Source organism: Micrasema longulum, unplaced genomic scaffold (assembly GCF_059751315.1).
Source record: "Micrasema longulum isolate JH-2025_06_02 unplaced genomic scaffold, ASM5975131v1 h1tg001618l, whole genome shotgun sequence".
Classification (NCBI taxonomy): domain Eukaryota; kingdom Metazoa; phylum Arthropoda; class Insecta; order Trichoptera; family Brachycentridae; genus Micrasema; species Micrasema longulum.
Genome location: NW_028278799.1, coordinates 159567 through 177583, shown reverse-complemented (window position 1 = coordinate 177583; position 18017 = coordinate 159567). Strand labels below are relative to the sequence as shown.

Below are 18017 nucleotides of genomic sequence, written 5' to 3'. Positions count from 1 at the left end.
ATAATATTTATTTTTATTTAATTATTCTTTTACAATTTATGTTTTTATGTTTAAACAAAAATAATGTTTCCGTACTGTGCCGAGGGAAATATTTTTCATTGTTCAAACCAAACATACTTTCATGAGGTTAAAGGAGTCTTAATGAAAAAAAAACGAATGAATTATTAAACTGTGTATTTTGAGACTCGTTGTTCTAGTAATCGATAAGTATGTCTAAACGTTTGTAGACAAGGCTAGATTTCACTGTCTAGGGAGTTATTAAGATTGAAATTCATTGCAACAGAGATGGAAAACACCTTTGAGAAGTGGATATGTAAGTCTAGACATTTACAGGGCTTATGACCTGTCATTGGTTGGTTTAAGTGGCCACTTTACACACTATAACATTCACCATTCTGATATGTTTAAACATCCAAATTTCCTCAACTCTTCCATCCGTTGACTTTTGTGACCATGGTTAGTTTTGGGATCACTATATTTTTTTCAACCAAATTTAAAAAAATATTTTATATCTTTTTCCAAGTCGGTCCTTAAATGCTGAGGATCGTGATCACCATGAACACTTCTAATTAGTCTGTTCCAGTCCAGTCTGTCCTCAGCCCGACGTACTGACTCATCAAATTTTAGCCCCGTAGCCACCTTTATTTGGTCAGTCCATCTATATGGGATTCTACCCCGGCTTCTCCTACCTTCAACTCGGCCAGACATTATTGCTTTTTCTAGATTGTCTGGCTCACGTCTAGCAATATGTCCAAAGAAAGACAGTATCCTTCTCAAACACACCACTGATAGACGAGTTGTAATTTGGAGCTCTTCCAGTATCGATGCATTCGTCCTTCTGTCTGTCCAAGGCACTCGCATCGGCCTTTTCCAACACCACATCTCGAATGCATCGATCCTCTTCCTCTCGTAGGCACGCATTGTCCACGTTTCAGCCCCGTTTTTCTATATTTTATTTAAAGTTTCGTATTATCATCGTTACAATTGTTTAATTATGTGATGTCACTAGTTCTCTTCAGTGAGTTGTCCTGATAAGTGGGTTGGCTTCTCGGAAACCAGCAACCTACCGCAACACTGTCATTGGTTGATTTAGAATAACTTGTGACATCATTTTAAGTAGTTCATTTTGATTAAAATAATTTTCATCAATGTTTTCATACATTTTCGAGAAACTTGGCCGTACAATTAATTGTATTTTATCTCTATTTTTTACTTTAAAAAAACATGTTTAATATCCAATTTCCTGTAGCATTGAACTTCCTCATTGTAATAAATACATAAAAGACTTTTACCTTAAAAGGCTAAACAAGCGAAAAATATGTAAATTTGTCCCCTTCGTAACTTATTTTTTCCCTTACCTCCAGAGACTTTATCAAAATAAAATAACATAAAATAATAATGATAACCGGGTTGTGGTCCCGAGGTAGTATTGTGGACTCACGGACCAAATGTCCCAGGTTCAAATCACACTCTACCACAACGCGGTTTTCATTTTTTCAGCACAAGTTATTTACGACTTTTAGGAAATGGTCATCAAATTTAAATATTTTAGTAAATAATAATAAATAAATACACAGTAATAAAATAAATATAGAACTCTTGGGCAAAAAAACAAAATGTGAAAAAACCCCGAAACGCATTAAAATGCAGAGCACAGATATTGTTAATAATTTAATGTTTACTAACAAAATTATCCTTTTGAAAACATTGAAAAAAATACGGTTCCATAAAAAAAAGTTTCAACTAAAACGTGTGATTTAAAATAGTGTTTGAATTTCTTTTCGAAAATAAAAAAATGGTATGGGGAACAGGAAATCAAAATGACATAAATGACTACAAAGACAGCAAAATAAAATAATAAAATCAGTGTATGATATCCCTTATCTCTCAGCAACTAAAAAGCCCTTTAAACAAAGTAAACAATTAAATATAATGCAACACTTTTTACTAGAATCCTTAAATTTTATTCACCATTAGCCAGTAATGTAATTGAGTACAAAAAACTAAATCTAAAAAAAAAATTGTAGTAAACGTGGACACAATACGAGAACATCAGAACAATATCATATATATGTACAACATTCTAAAACGAGACAAGGACATTCGAGATTAATGAACCAGGGACAGAAATTATACAATAAACTACCAGACAAAACAAAACAAAAGACTCAAACAACCTTTACAAAAGACGTCAAAAATATTATCATTAAGAATAGAATATGAATTTAAAAAATAAAAACTATTTTGTTACATGAACGTAATCCGTAAATGTAAATGTAGGGTTTATAAATAAATAAATTTTTCAATGTATTATATTTAAGTAATTAATACTTGGTCTTTATATGAGAATCGATGTACCTAAGTTCAGCCTAAATTTTAAAAGGCGTAATCGGCGGGTCGAAAAGTAAATATATTTTAGTTACATAGAACTATTAAGTATATTTTTTAACAGAAATATATTTAAAAATAATTGTTTTAATCTAATGCATGTTTGTTTATTTTTTTAATTGTGCGATTTTGATAAAACATCGTTTTAAAATGGCAAAATTATACGATTTCATATTTTCCGTGCGTTTTACTAGACGACAGCCTTAAGCATAACTCTTGATAATTCTCACCTTGACATGAACGAGCCCCCTTCGTTCCATGCGGAAACCGCCAGCCGCTTCTAGGGCTAACTTCATATCTTCGCTTATGTGAATCCGGAGTGCTGGAAAAAATATTTAAATAAATACTTCTAAGCTTTCTGATTTTTTGAAGGGCAAATGAATCGGTTCACCAATAAACTATTATTGAATACATATTTATCAACGATATTTTGAGTTTGTACAAATTTCTACCTTGTCCATGAAGAAGTATGGAAATTGAAAAAAAATAATTTTCAGGCAGTGCCTAGTATGTAGGTGAAATAATTCAATGAGATGAATCTTACCCGCATAAATAAAGTTTCAGCACTTTAACTTTACAAACGTCAACAGATGAAATAATTGAAGGAATATAGATGTTCAAATATGGGCAGAATGGTGAATGTTACAGTGAGTAAAGTGGCCACTTAAACCAGCCAATGACAGGTCATACGCCCTGTAGATACCGAGACTTCTATATTACCTTCTTTAAAGTGTTCTTCATCTCTGTTATAGTATGTTAAAATTAACAGCTCCCCAGGGAGTTAAATTCAGTCCTTGTTTACAAAAATTTGGACAAATTCAAAATATTGTTGTTCAATTATTGTTTAAATAATTTAGACATTCCATTTTTGTACAGTGTTACTTCGAAACTGTGCAAAAAGAGGTTCCAGCGTATAATTCCTTCTCTAAAAATTGTCTGTGGGATATCTAACATCGATAGATATTTGTACGTGTTCATCGGCTCACCTTCTCCCGTGGACTCCATGCGGCTGGCGGTGTTGACCGTGTCCCCGAAGAGGCAGTAGCGCGGCATCTTGGAGCCCACCACCCCCGCCACGCAGGGGCCCGTGTGCAGCCCGCAGCGCATGCGCAAGGGCTCCCCTGGACGGTGTGGGGCTCGGCAGCGGGCCCCTGCCTCCAGGAGCTCCAAGGCCATGCAAGCTATTTCTGTTGCGTGCTTATCACCTGAGAAAAAAATCTATCAATACACGCCCTGTCGTTGTCCACAATGACGATACGTATTCCAAAGTTATACATTATGGTAATAATAATAATGAATGTTTTTTTATATTTTTATTTATTTATTGGGGATATCAACAGTAATATATACAGAGAATAAAACCAATGACAGATATCCACAGAAATACATTAAATACACGTACAATACATACTAGTGTGTTTGTGTGAGAGTTAGTGTGTGAGAGGGTGGGTGAGTGGGTGTTATATTGGAGTGGGGATGGACATGTGTGTAAATATTATTGCCCAAGTGTTGAAAATATAAATATATACAAAATATTAAGAATTAGAGATAAAATAAAATAAAATAAAATAAGATAAAATAAAATAAGACTTTATTGAAACTAAGTATAAGACAAAAAAAATATGTTTTAAGACGCGCATTTTAAATGTTATTTTTTTACAATCAAATAGATAGTTTAAGATCGCCTATCATTCCCTGAGTTCAATTCCTGGCAGAATTGACGTAAAATATACATTTTAAAGGTAGTTTAAACTGCAATATTTCTTTGATGCTGGACTGGCACTTGAAGCGTATTGTTGATCACTACCTTCATGTAACAGTCGATCGAAATACGGTGCATTTGGTTTAAACATGCAGTGCCCTATGCATCACTAGGTCCGGAAAGTGGAGTGATGATGATGACACCACTTATAAGCAATGATGTTCTAATGGCGGTCTAAACATTTATTTAAAAAAATAATTTTTATTTAATTACACGCCTTGTAGGCTTTTACATGTTTTACATATATTTATATTTAAAGAACAGACATGTATTTTACACAAAAGTACCAAAAAATTTAAATGAAGTAATAATAATAAGAAAATAAAAATATATAAAAACTAATCTTACATATGGTAAATACATACATATATTCCAGTAGAGAGAACAGAAGTTCGTTTTTTCCTATCGGTTATATTAATAGAATCTTAAAATTAGAAGAATGTAGAAAAATAATAATTAAGAATACAGATATAAGTTAATAAAAGGTAAACAATATAAAACAACATAGTTTTATTTAAGTATTTAAATTTGGAGATAGTAAATTGATACACCGCCTTTTAAAATTCAAAAGTGTTGTATTAAATATATCTATCATTTGTATATTAATTTGCAAACACATGCATTCTCCTTATAGGCGAGTGTGCACTGTAGTTTGCTGTATATACATTTATACGTAAGAGTTTATCAAATCTAATAATCCGGACGGGCACTCGCAAGTAAATTAGTTTTAACAGTTCGGAACAGTCAAATTTTAAATCAAAATAACAAATCATTTAATTTTCTTCTAGTTTCTAATGTGTGTAAATTTAAATATTTAAGTATGTATAGTTAATATGTTCAACTGGAATACCTAATTTAAAATTAACGTAACGTAAAAAATTATGTTGAATTCTTTAGATATTATTTATATGCACTTTATAATATGATGACCATATAACCGAGTTGTATTCAAGTTGGCTACGTACTAAAGCAACATATAAAATTTTCATTACATAGACTGAGTCTCAAACTTTTCGCAACAGAAGTCTCAAACTATTCGCAACAGAATTCCGAGAGTTTTAATGCTTTTATTAGTTATGCTCTGTATATGTTTAATGAAGTTTAATTTTTCATAAAATATAATACCAATATCAGTCATTTCGGTAACTCGCTTTAAATTTATAAAGTAGTTGAAAGCAATTGGGTTCTTTTTTCGGCAAAAAGTCAAAACTTTGCATTTGTCAACATTAAGGAATATTTTTTTCTTTTCCCACCACACATTCAAACACTTTAAGTTAGATTGCAGATTTTAGCAATGACCTATGTTGTACGCAATGCGTGAACGGAGGTAAGTGGATCCACCCTGCGGTGGCGTAGGAAGGGTATTATTGATTGCCCTAGGCTCCAGGCTCTTTGGCGAAGTAGGGTAGCTTTATAATACAATAATTTTCTAAATTTTTTATTCTTTTCGTTCTATATCTTTTTCATTTTGGCAAATAATCTTGAAGAAGTATCTTCTTAAGAAGTTAACGTACAACAATGTAATTTTTTTTTTTTTACTTGCTTCGTGTTGAAATGGTATTATTTTACGCGATTGCCTGGAAACTGGACTAGTCAAATTCTAGACTACAGCCTTAAGAAGTATCATTGCTAACCGTTCTTTACTGGAAGTCCTGATGCTACCATATAAGAATCTCCAATGGTTTCCACTTTGTACACATCGTAGCACTCAATTTTGGCATCAAACAGACGGTAAATGGAGTTCAGAAACATGACAACCTAGAAATTAAAGTTAAAACATAATTCACAGTGCAATTAATAACCGACTAAAGGCAGATGCATAAAAAAAAGTTTAAATAGAACCAACTTTAAATAATAGTCACGTTTTCATTTCAAAAGTAATATTACATTTTCTTCAAAATGGTAGCTTAATTTTTGTTCATTCAATATTTCTTCTTAAAAATTGAATATTCATTTTCATTTCATTTTCTTAAAATTAAATTAATTTATAACATCAATCAATTAATTATTTAATAATGTTAACGTTTTATTCAAATTAAAAGTTTCATTTTCGCGTCATAAATTAATAATATTATATAATAGTTAATAGTTAATCAACAAAACGGAATAAAAATTTTCATTCAAAGAATAATTGCGACGTTTTCATTGAAGTATTTTTTTTGTAAAAAAAAACATTTCTGATCTTATGATTTACCCGAATATTTCAATTTCGGTGATTATTTTCGACGAGTTGTAAATAATTCACTAATTGAAAATGGGAATCAATTTGTGGCAGTGCGGGGTGCGAACCTCGGGCCTTTGACTGTGAGTTTACGACACTAGCCACAAGACTATTCAATTATATTTTCTTTCCATAAATAAAAGTTTTTCAACAATATTTTGTGTTTGTCCAAATGTTTGTAGACAAGAACTGGAATCAACTCCTTGCGGATCTGTTAATATTAACATATTACAACAGAGATGAAGAACATTTTAGTGATTTCAATATAAAAGTCTAGGCATCTACAGGGCTTATGACCTGTCATTGACTGGTTTAAGTGGCCACTTTACACACTGTATCACAAACATCAACTTCACAAACGTCAACAGATGAAATAATTGAAGGAATACAGATGTTCAAATATGGGCAGAATGGTGAATGTTACACAGTGTCTAAAGTGGCCACTTAAACCAGTCAATGACAGGTCATAAGCCCTTGTAGATGCCTAGACTTCTATATTACCTTCTCTAAAATGTTCTTCACCTCTGTTGTAATATGTTGATAGTTTTTGCTTGAAAGGGTAGTTATATTTTCTTTCCAATAATAATAGTTACGTAATTGTCAAAATAGTAGCTTTAGCTCACTTTTTTATGCCATTCATTTTGTCCGTTTTGACCAAAACGTATTATTTAAAATTTAGCTTTATAACGCCACTTTATTATATGAAAATAGGACTTAAAGGTCTAACCTGAAGAGGAGTAGTCCCGGCAGCTATTTCTGTGAAGCCCTCAATATCGCTGAAGTAGATACTTACGGCCGAGAAGAACTCTGCTGGCACCTGTTAACCGATAATATAATGAAACTACCCTATTAAAAAAATATTTTTCGCCAATTCATAATATCATCTGAATGCTGATAAAACCCTCTATTGAGAAAAATAAAACCATTTTTCAATCCTGTACTGAGAAAAATCCATTTTGCACATAAAACTAAAGTATTGTGAAATGTCTTTCTCTGTGAGGAAAACATTGTTTTTTTATTTATTTAAGTTTTTTACTAAAAAGAAAACACGTCAAAAAACTCTCGAAACAATTAAAAAAAAAATCATTTAAATTTTATAAATAAAGGTTTTCTCAGAAATCCCGTACACTTTTGTTTAAAATGACATGTTAACTTTGAAACGAAACCTCAGGGGATTTAAAGTGAAATAAAAAAATTACATAACTGCATTTTTAATAAGTTTCCTCCATTTTTGTCATTTAGGGGGTTTTATTATACCGAAGCTATGTAACATTAATTTTATTTATAAAACTTGAAGTACAAAAATATAATGCACTTTTGCGGGGTTATTGCTAAAAGCAGCCAACCAAAAAACGGCGCATGAATATTATTATAAAGTTATATGAATAGTGTCGTCATAAAATCATTTATGATGATTTTGCTTGAATATGTATGAGACCAACGTAAATGGTTTAAAATAATGAAACAGCTTTTTACATAACTGTAGTTTAAAGCCTTTGTGCTGAACACAGTTGATATAATATTATTTACCCTAAGCATTATAATTACGAAAAAGGAAACTTTCATTTATAATAAAAGAATACTATTTTCATTACTTAACAAGTTCTGTAATGGTATGCCATTTGTCATGACAAAACATGATTAGATATGAAAATAAATAATATAAAATAAAAAGAACCTGCTGTTCCCTTTTGAGCCTCATAGCAACACTCGGTGGTAGCATCTGGCAAAGAAGTGAATCCGACAGCTGTTTTTCTCTCTTCAGCTCTTGAGCCTTGTCCGACAAATGTGTAGCATACATCTGGAAGTTTAAAATACATATAAAGTGGCTGTTCAGTATGGCAAAAATCTGCCCACTCCAAACAGGTGGACAAAGCAGTCAATGAATTGGCACGAACAGTAGCAGGATCCTCGAGCCAACACCGATTGATGAAATATACCAAATCATCGGAATCTCCACCGCACATTCGAAGAAGGACAGCCGCAGAAACAGACAAATAGCCGTTCAAACAAACCCACGATCCCAGACATCCCCTACACCACCACCAACCAACGACCGTGCGTCTGAGATCTAGAAACACTTTATAAAAGCCACCTCTTCTATTGAATCCTCACAACAACGGAGAAAGGAACCATGGCAAAAGGATCTTGGAGCAAGACCGTGGATATATCCACGTGAGGGTATCCGAGAAGGTGAACAGCTACCCTTCTCCATATGGATCACCCTCAACAGACTACGGGTGGGTGTTACACCATGTAAAAAAAATCTCTAAAGGTGGGTATCTCTCTGGTGCTGATATATTGTGTGACCATGGACGACAGCCATCTACTGACATGCCCGCTCATGGGAGAAGGCTGAACTCCCGGAGACCGGATTGTGGGAAATGACAAGGTGATATCCGTCGCCGCATATTGGAGTGGCAGGATATGATCCAACCGGACACGTAAAGTAACTTATAAGTTATACAATTTAGTCAAAACTGATTTTGAATACAGTCAATGAATTTTGAATTTAGACCATTGGACTATTTTGTAGATTATTTACTATTTTTGGGACCTTCCCTTACATGCACATATCCGGTAGATGTAGAAAAGTCTGTAAGGTGTTATATACAAATATTTAATAACATTTAGTAAAATGTTTGACCACAAAGTAAATGCTTTAAATATGAATATTACATTTTTTTTATTAATTTGAAATCGAATGAATTTTGTATGAAAATATTAATGAAATTTGTTACATAATATTTAGAATATTTATGTTGGTATTTCGCGCATCTCCGTAGTTCATAGATTAAAAAAAATATATTTATACGTCCTCAGCGGGTTTCACATTTTTTATAATTAAGGGTATTATAAGCCAACTTAGAAATCTCCACAAAAACAGAAAATCAGCTAAATAAACTACACATAAAAACCAAACTACTTAAATAATAGCGTAATTCAAAACCATCTCTAAATCTTGTCACCGCAAACTTAGCATTGTCCATTGAGTTAGTGAAGCGTAATTCTCACAGTTTTTTTTAAAAAGTTTATCGCAAATATCTCAGTAACTTCTTCAATTGAGATTCCTAAGTTTGCTTCTGATACCTTCAATTATTGCATTAGTAGCTTTCATCATCATTATCAATGGTGCATAGGGCACTGCATTGGTACACCTACCGCGGTGTATCTTGATCATTGTTGTTACATGAAGATGAAGGTAAGATGATCAGTCTAGTAGCTTTACATATTTATAAACTTCGAAGTGATATTTACGAAATACACAGTTACTAATATGATGAAGAAGATAAGTTGAAAAGACAATTAATTACCTGTATTGTGTTTACAGCACTTCTTACAAGAGCAATAATGACTGGAGACAGAGCCAGGACCAGGACTAATATTGCAAATCCTAACATTTCGGATTGACGAGCCTCGCTTATGGTTTTTTCAACATTGTCTCTAAAAACCAAATATCATAGTAAAATTTAACATGTATTCAGTAAAATAGCATTTCAGTTGATTTTATCAGTTTTTACTGAGCTTTTGCTAAGCTTTTGCTAGCTTTTGCTAAGGGAAATAATAAGCTATAAGCTCTTAAATTGCATACGTTTTTTTTATATATATATTTTTTACAATATACATAAGAGGTAAAACAGAGTATTAAAAAAATAAAGGATAATTATATGGCAATGAAATACATATTAATAGTAAAAATAGTAAACGAAAATCCCACAAAGGCATGGCCTGTTCGTGGGTATACAGGAAATGTTTATGAATTTTAGCTCCAATAATAAATATAAAGGTATAAAATTTTTGTGTAATATAAGAAAGAAAAAATAAAATATTCTGTAAAAGATTATAAGGTACTTTGTTATTTTGTAGTTATTAAAAAAGGAAATAAAAAATACTAAAAAAACATAAAAATATTCCTTATTATTATTAAGGGCAACAAAATATATACAAAATATAAAAATAGTTAATATCTTTAGTTTGAGTCTATGTATTTAAAGGAAGGAAAATTTTGAAAGTTTGGGATTATATTATACACATATTATTTATATTTTTATGTATTTCATTGCTTTATATTTGTTTTTTATTAAATATTATGCTATATTATTTATTACTATTTGAATTCTTGGCACATATATGTACTTTATATTTTTATAATAACGATTTTTAATTTCTTACATTTAGTTAGCTAGGCATTTATAATTAAGAAGTTTGAGTTTTTTTATGTTATTGTTTTATTAGTATGACTACTTATGCTCTAAAAAAAAAAAAATCTCCATCTTAGAACAGGCCGAGCCATGTTAGATGGAGACTATCATAAACAGAGAACACCCCGTTTTCATTTTATATTAATTAATTTTATATAGATTCCCTGTTATTTAATATGTAGACTAATTTTATGCAATAAATATATAAAATAAAATAAAATAAAATAAAATAAAATAAAATAAAATAAAATAAAATAAAATAAAATAAAATAAAATAAAATAAAATAAAATAAAATAAAATAAAATAAAATAAAATAAAATAAAATAAAATAAAATAAAATAAAATAAAATAAAATAAAATAAAATAAAATAAAATAAAATAAAATAAAATAAAATAAAATAAAATAAAATAAAATAAAATAAAATAAAATAAAATAAAATAAAATAAAATAAAATAAAATAAAATAAAATAAAATAAAATAAAATAAAATAAAATAAAATAAAATAAAATAAAATAAAATAAAATAAACTAAAATAAAATATTATGAAAAAAATTTTGGCCTATAAAATATGCATGTCTCTGTGCTAGCCTCGTTTTACAATGTGGTATTTCTAACACACGATTCCTTCTTTGACTTGATCTATTTGAATTACTTGTAAATACATTTTAGTTCTTAAATATATATTGAGATGACAGTTTCGTACAAATCAGAGGAAAATAAGCTGGGATATGGCAGCATACCAGGGTACGTATTCTAATGGAAAGGTAAAATTTATCTTTAATTTCATTTACTAAGTAAAATTATGTTTTCTGTATTAAAAAATAAAATATATTTACTTTTTTTTTTCTAAGCATGTTCAATTACCAGTTACGGACGAAGATAATTTGAATTTTCATACAAAAATATAAACTTTCGCACATCAATATCGGTGTTAATTTATACCGTCTCGATATGTACCGATGAAGATAGCGTTCATAATCGCGGCCCCAGGCCCCGATTACAATGGGAAGTTAACAACGTTATCTTCAATTGTCGATCAAGTAAAATCAAAATTTCTTAACGAAAATGTGTATATTTGTATAAAATTTTTACGTACCTTTGTCGGTAACATGTCATTAAACATGTTTCAAAAACAATTTTATGTAAATATTTTACTGTTCCTTCAGAAAATTCGATTTTACTTTGTAGACAATTAAAGATAACTCTGTTATTAATTCCCATTGTAATACAGCCAGAGCAAATAGTATAATATGAAATAAACAGACTTATCTTCAACTGCTTATGTGTAAATTTATAAAAGTAAAGTTAGTGCTACAAAGAAAGAATGAATATAATTATGGATAAATACGAGTATGTATAAGTATATTGTTATTATATTATTTCATAATTTTGTAATAGAACACTGTTATGTTAAATGTATTTATGTTTTTGTTTATATTTATAAAAGGCATTTGTGCCGTGTACACTCTAATGAATAAATAAATAAATATGTTCCGTTAAATTAAATAAAAAAATAAAAAATATTTGTTAGACGTGTTCTTACTTAATATACCCGCGCAATTCTCTCTGCAGTTCTCGCAGCTGGTCAACATATGTGGCTGTCGCGTCATAGTAATCCTTAGCCTCCTCCACACTTCCAGTTCTTTCCTTATTCCTCACAATTAGCTCACTCCTGTAAGAAAGGGTGGGGTTAAATAAATTCCTCATTCATGATTCATTCCCACCTATCTTATCTATCATGTATATGGTGTTTTGCCAGCAATAATCAGATCTCGGAAATACAAGTTCTTCAGAACAGAGCTCTGAGAAACATTCTTGGACTGAAATGGGATTTCCATGTCAAGGATATCTACCGACAAACAAAGATACTTCCTTTCAAGGTAATGGCACTGCATGGCATAACCAATACTATTTTAAATATCATAAACTTTTCTGCTCACACAAATTTAAAATACACATTTGGTCATGATATTCACAATTACAATACGCGTTACTCAGGGAATATTCATGTGTCTAAGTTTCGGTAAATAAAGTTCGGCAGTAGGTCTTTGGAAAATATTGGCCATTGCGAATATAATAAACTGCCCGATGTGCTAAAACACGAAAAATTGAATAAAAAATCCAGAAGTGTTACAATAAAAAAATATTAATTAAATCTTTTTGATAGTGATAGTTATTAATGTATTATTTATAGATGGTGTAAAGTATTGTGTTTTATGTTTCTTATACAATAATGTTTTTTTACTATTTCGGATGTATTAACTATGTATGATATTATGTATTGTCTCAAAAATGTTTTTTTTTATGTATGGTCCTAAATGAGTTTCTTTAATTACTCCTGGGAGCATATGTACTTTTTGTATTATATATTTTATTAATAATAAAAAATAAGTTTAAAAAAAATCTCCAACAAGGCAATGCCTAACAACATTTTTCTATGGTTTATTTTGTTTAAGTATTTATTGTATTTTTATTATTAATATCGTTATTGTGTCTTATGTTATTAAAAATTTCAATTTTCAATTTTTTTCTTTTTTAATTATTTTGATTTTACACATAAACAGTCTAAAAAGCCACATAAAGCTTGTGATTATGTAAACTGTAAAATAATTTGAAATGAATTTTCACCTCTTTTTGACGACAGCGCCCTGAGTCAGGTTAGCCGTGGCTCTCAAGCCAGGGACGTAGTTCAGGACGGTATCCAACAAGTCCTGGCCGAGGATGTAGTTGGCTACGTAGTCCAGGTGCTTCTCCGGGCTCAGGCGGCCTCTTCCGTAGTAGCTGATGCCCAGCATGGACGTCACGCCCACACTCTCTATACTGCGGAGAAGGTTCTTGAAGCCCACCAAGTATCTGGAATATTCATGTCGTGAGTGCAAAATATGAAGATATCTGGATAGACGAAGGGATTATCAGCCAGACAGATGGATATGTACAAAGAGGGACGCGAGCGAAGGGATTAATATAGATGGATGCAGGGAATGATATATAGAAATCAGAATACCCAAATAAACTATAGGATTATTGGGTAAACAGACATATTTATATAGACGAAGTAATTATTAGATAGAAATGAGAATATCTAGATAGACAAAGTTTTTAATAAAAATTTTGCTTTTACTAAAACCAATACGCCACAATATTGCTTTTAATATATAATATGCCTTGCTGTATTTTGGAATAGTGGTAAATTTTGAAAGTTCACGTTGCTACAACTTACCATTAGTGAACTTCATTTTATGCCGAAGAAGCCCGAAAAAAAATACTTTAAAAATAACACCTTGATTGTGTTAATTATTGATCTAAAAATAGCACCCTAAATGTGTTGTTGTATCTAAGTTTTACATTTTGTGTCGCTACGACCGTAAGTTTGATTATTATTAATTTATTTTTGTTATTTATTTAATTTTACATACGCCCAAGGGGCATTTATACAAATTATATAATTAAGTTCAAACATAGAAAGTAACAATTTTAAAAATAAACAACGTGTTTTTTTGTATACATGTAGAAACAGAAAAAGCATGCTGCAATGCAAAATCTAAAGTGAAAAAAGCGAAAAATATGGATATAAGAAAAATGTTATAATTAAAAAGCAAATTGTAAATAAATAATAAAAAGTTTAAACAAAAAAGAAGGCCGAGAAAAATTAAAATTGCGTCTAGAATGGAGTACCCAAATTTTACGTTACCCAACTTCCGTTTTGGAAGAGTTCTTGTGACGGACAAACACACACGTGTGTTTTCATTTTTGCAATACGGATTTACTAACATTAGTTGATTATATATATTACCTCCAAATGGTGCTACTGTCAGCTTCCTTGATGTGATTGGTAAGGTGTTCCAGCAGTGCTGCATTCACAGCGGTATACCATTGCATAACTTCTGAGATGGAGCTTTCTTCAGAGCTGATCTTCTTCCTGGAATGACCAATATACTCTACTTGAGACCACCGCATAGGGAATAGAGTTCTTTTATATCTAATCTATATTTGAGACTTAAAGTTGAATGTGAACTGTGTTGTGTATAGTCTAGTCTAGTATATATACGGTATCTACTATTTTATTAAATAGGTGATCTCTTGTGGCCATTTTCAATGTAGCTTTGTTTTTTTATTATTATTTTGTTTTATATGTTTGGACCCCTGTATTGAGTAACCTAACGTGTCATGTACAAGGTACTCGGAAAAATTCGTTATAGTTTAGATAAACTATAACGAATTGATAACGATAAACTATATAGAAAGATTGGAAATGGAATTTTCGATCACTGATTTTGGTTTATTACCTTTATGAGTCCAATCACCATTGTTGTAAAGTCTAAAAACAATGGCGCGTGATAACTACTTTTAACGATCCTGCATTTTGCTTCAAGATTGTGGGCACTGAAATCAACTATAAAATGGGCACTGAAATATAAATGTTCGATACTCTGTGAAGAAATATCATCACATGGACAATAGTCATCATTCTTTAATTTAAACCTATATAAGTAACTTCTCATAGCTCCATGTCCGGTAAAGATTTGGGTAGTTTCGAAAGTACTTTGGTGATTTGCTGCATCAGCCAGAGTAGGGAAAACCATTTTAGTGATTTTTGAATAGCTGTTACCAATCAATGCTAATTAAATCCCTGGGTAGAGAATATAATAATTTGAAGACAGCAACTGGTAAAGATAATCTTTTCATCTTCTTTATTTGCTTTTCGCACCTAATGGTGCATAGGGCACTGAATTGGTACACCAATCGCAGCGTATCTTGATTATTTTTTGTGACATGAAGGAAAAATGATCAGTCATATTATCATAGTCATATTCATGAATGAATTATTTCTTAAATTATTTATTACTATGGTAGATGATCAGTCGGCCTCGTGGTGTAATGGTCAGGGCGTTTGTCCACCATGCAAGAGGTCTCGGGTTCGATTCCCGACATGGTTGATATGTAATATTTATTTAAAAGGGAGATTTTACAGTAAAATATTTAACTGTCCCTGGACTGGTACCTGAAGCGTGAGACTGATCATCTTACCTTCATTTAAAAAGATCAAGATACGCTGCAATTGGTGTACCAATGCAGTGTTCTATGCACCATTAGGTGCGGGAAAGTAATGATCATGATAAAACAAACATTTCAGTTTTACCCTTCAGGCGAGTCAGGGAACTGCGAACTATTGCAGTGAATAATATTTTAAAAAACCTATCAGAGTGTGGATATTATTTTTGGCTCTTCCCAACTTTTTACTGGGGATGCTAGGCTATCAGTCATGATGGAGGAGGAAGGACGTTCATTTGGGTGTTCACTTTTTCCAGGTGATCGGTGGTCGCATACATAACTCTAATAAATTCTGAAGATGTTGGTCTGTTCGTTACTGATAACTATCTTTGACAAAGACAGCATCGATTGTTTTACCTACCACTTTGCAGAACTAGCCTGCCAATGGTTATGCCGGTTGGTAGAGCAATCTTGCCACTTAATCGCATCACCTCGGATGTCGACATATTTCACGATAGGGGGCCTTTCCTTAGGAAAGCACTTTCGAACTTTTAATTTTTAATTTTCCCTATGCACCATTAGGTGCGGAAAGGGAATGATGTTGACGGTAATGTTTTTGGTTGGCTAGAAGACATTGCTTTTAGCAATAAGACCGCTAAAGTACATATATTTTCGAACTTGAAAATTGAATAAAAAAATAACATATGTCGCCTTTGAAGTCCGCACATTGGCCCGTACCGACAGATATTAAACGATTCGCTAACATGTGGGCAGTGTAGATATATACGCGCGCCAGCGTACTGGCCAACGCATTGGCCGAACATATTGAAACGTGGCATTCTGACCATGCGTACACGAGTGCAGTAATTATCAGAAATGCAATAATAGTCCTCAGCGTACACTTCAACGTGATCCCGGAAATAATATCTTTCTTTTAATCAACTAAGAAGAAGGGGTTAAAGAATGGGCTAGTCTAGACATTTATTTACCTATTTTACAGAAACAAACAGTCGACAATGATCTAATAACATAAAAAAGATACGGTTTAAAGACAGACCAGCGAAGTTTCTAAATAAAAATTATACATATTAAATTGTGGTAAAAGAAAAGGGCGTGTTTGTGTGTATTTGTATGAGAGTAAGAGTAGAGGTGTGTTTGTGTGTATTCGTGTGGAATTAAATGTTTAGATGTGTGTAAGTTTAATCATCATTAAATAGCAAGTGGGATCGTATCGCAGCCAGAAATAATGAGTCATAATTTATTTTTAAATAAATTAACATAAAAAAAACCGACAAAACTTATGTTGAAACCTGATACAATAAAACACAGATTTTTTTATTTTTATTTCCAGTAGCAATAAACTTTATCATTAGTTGTAGACGTATGTGTATTTAAATTTATTTCAACAGAGAGGGAAAACATTTTTGAGAAGGGAATATGGAGGTCTAGGCATTTGCAGGGCTAATGACCTGTCATTGGCTGGTTTAAGTGGCCACCTTACACACGGTGTAACATTTACCATTCTGCCCATGTTTTTTTTTTTTTTTTAAAGAAATATTTGCGTTCTTATGATTTACCCAAATATTTAATTTTAAGGGCCATTTTTAACGAGTTGTAAATAACTCACTATTAGAAAATGGAATCAAGTTGGGGTAGAGTGGGATTCGAACCACAAACCTTTGGTCCGTGAGTCCGAGACACTAGCCACAAGACCACAACCGGAAATGCCGTTTGATCATCCACATTTCCTCAACTCTTCCATCTGTTGACTTTTGTGAAGTAAAAGAGCTGAAACCTTTATCACGTGGGTGAGATTCATCCGGCTGAACCAAATCATCTACTAGGCAACGCTTGAAAATAATTTTCCAATTTTCATGCTTCTTCTTTTACCAGGTAGTTAATTTAACAATGTTTGAGTATGTCCAAATGCTTGCAGACTGGCTGGATTTCCTCCCTAGAGAGTTATTCATATTGAAATTTATTTCAACAGAGAGGGAAGATATTTTTGAGAATGTAGTATGGAATTCTAGGCATTTATAGGGTTTATGACCTGTCATTGGCTGGTTTAAGTCAGTAATCCAGCCAGTCTACAATCATTTGGACATACTAAAATATTGTTGTATTGACAGGCGCCGTGGCGCAGTTGGTTAGACGGCCAACTGTGAAACTGGCGTCGCGGGTTCGATTCCCGCCAGTTGCAAGAAAAAAATTCAAGTAATATTTTTTTCTCAATTGGTCTGGGTGTTGTGGTGTATTTTTAATTAATCATCCTCTCTATCCCACCTGCTGACAAGCCTCAAAATAGAGGCTTAGCGGGTTATTCCTTTAAAAAAAAAAGAAGTATTTTATTGTAAAAAGGAAAAAAATTCTATAAAAATAACGTTTGCACGGTTAGTTGGTGTGATAAGTAATTTAAACTTTAAATTAAAAATGACATCCACAGTGCAATA

The 18017-nt window shown here is 31.8% G+C and overlaps 1 protein-coding gene across 1 annotated transcript in view; it reads right to left on the bottom strand.

The window, feature by feature from the left end:
• Positions 1-18017, bottom strand: part of LOC148274591 (uncharacterized) — a 52354-nt gene that overhangs the window by 337 nt on the left and 34000 nt on the right. The window contains exons 5-13 of the mRNA XM_088236913.1: positions 14369-14494; positions 13204-13428; positions 12119-12247; positions 9686-9815; positions 8050-8172; positions 7099-7188; positions 5785-5908; positions 3375-3593; positions 2619-2710 (exon numbers count right to left, since the gene is read on the bottom strand). Coding sequence (XP_088093039.1) covers positions 2619-2710; positions 3375-3593; positions 5785-5908; positions 7099-7188; positions 8050-8172; positions 9686-9815; positions 12119-12247; positions 13204-13428; positions 14369-14494 — 1258 coding nt within the window. The remainder of the gene's footprint in view (positions 1-2618; positions 2711-3374; positions 3594-5784; positions 5909-7098; positions 7189-8049; positions 8173-9685; positions 9816-12118; positions 12248-13203; positions 13429-14368; positions 14495-18017) is intronic.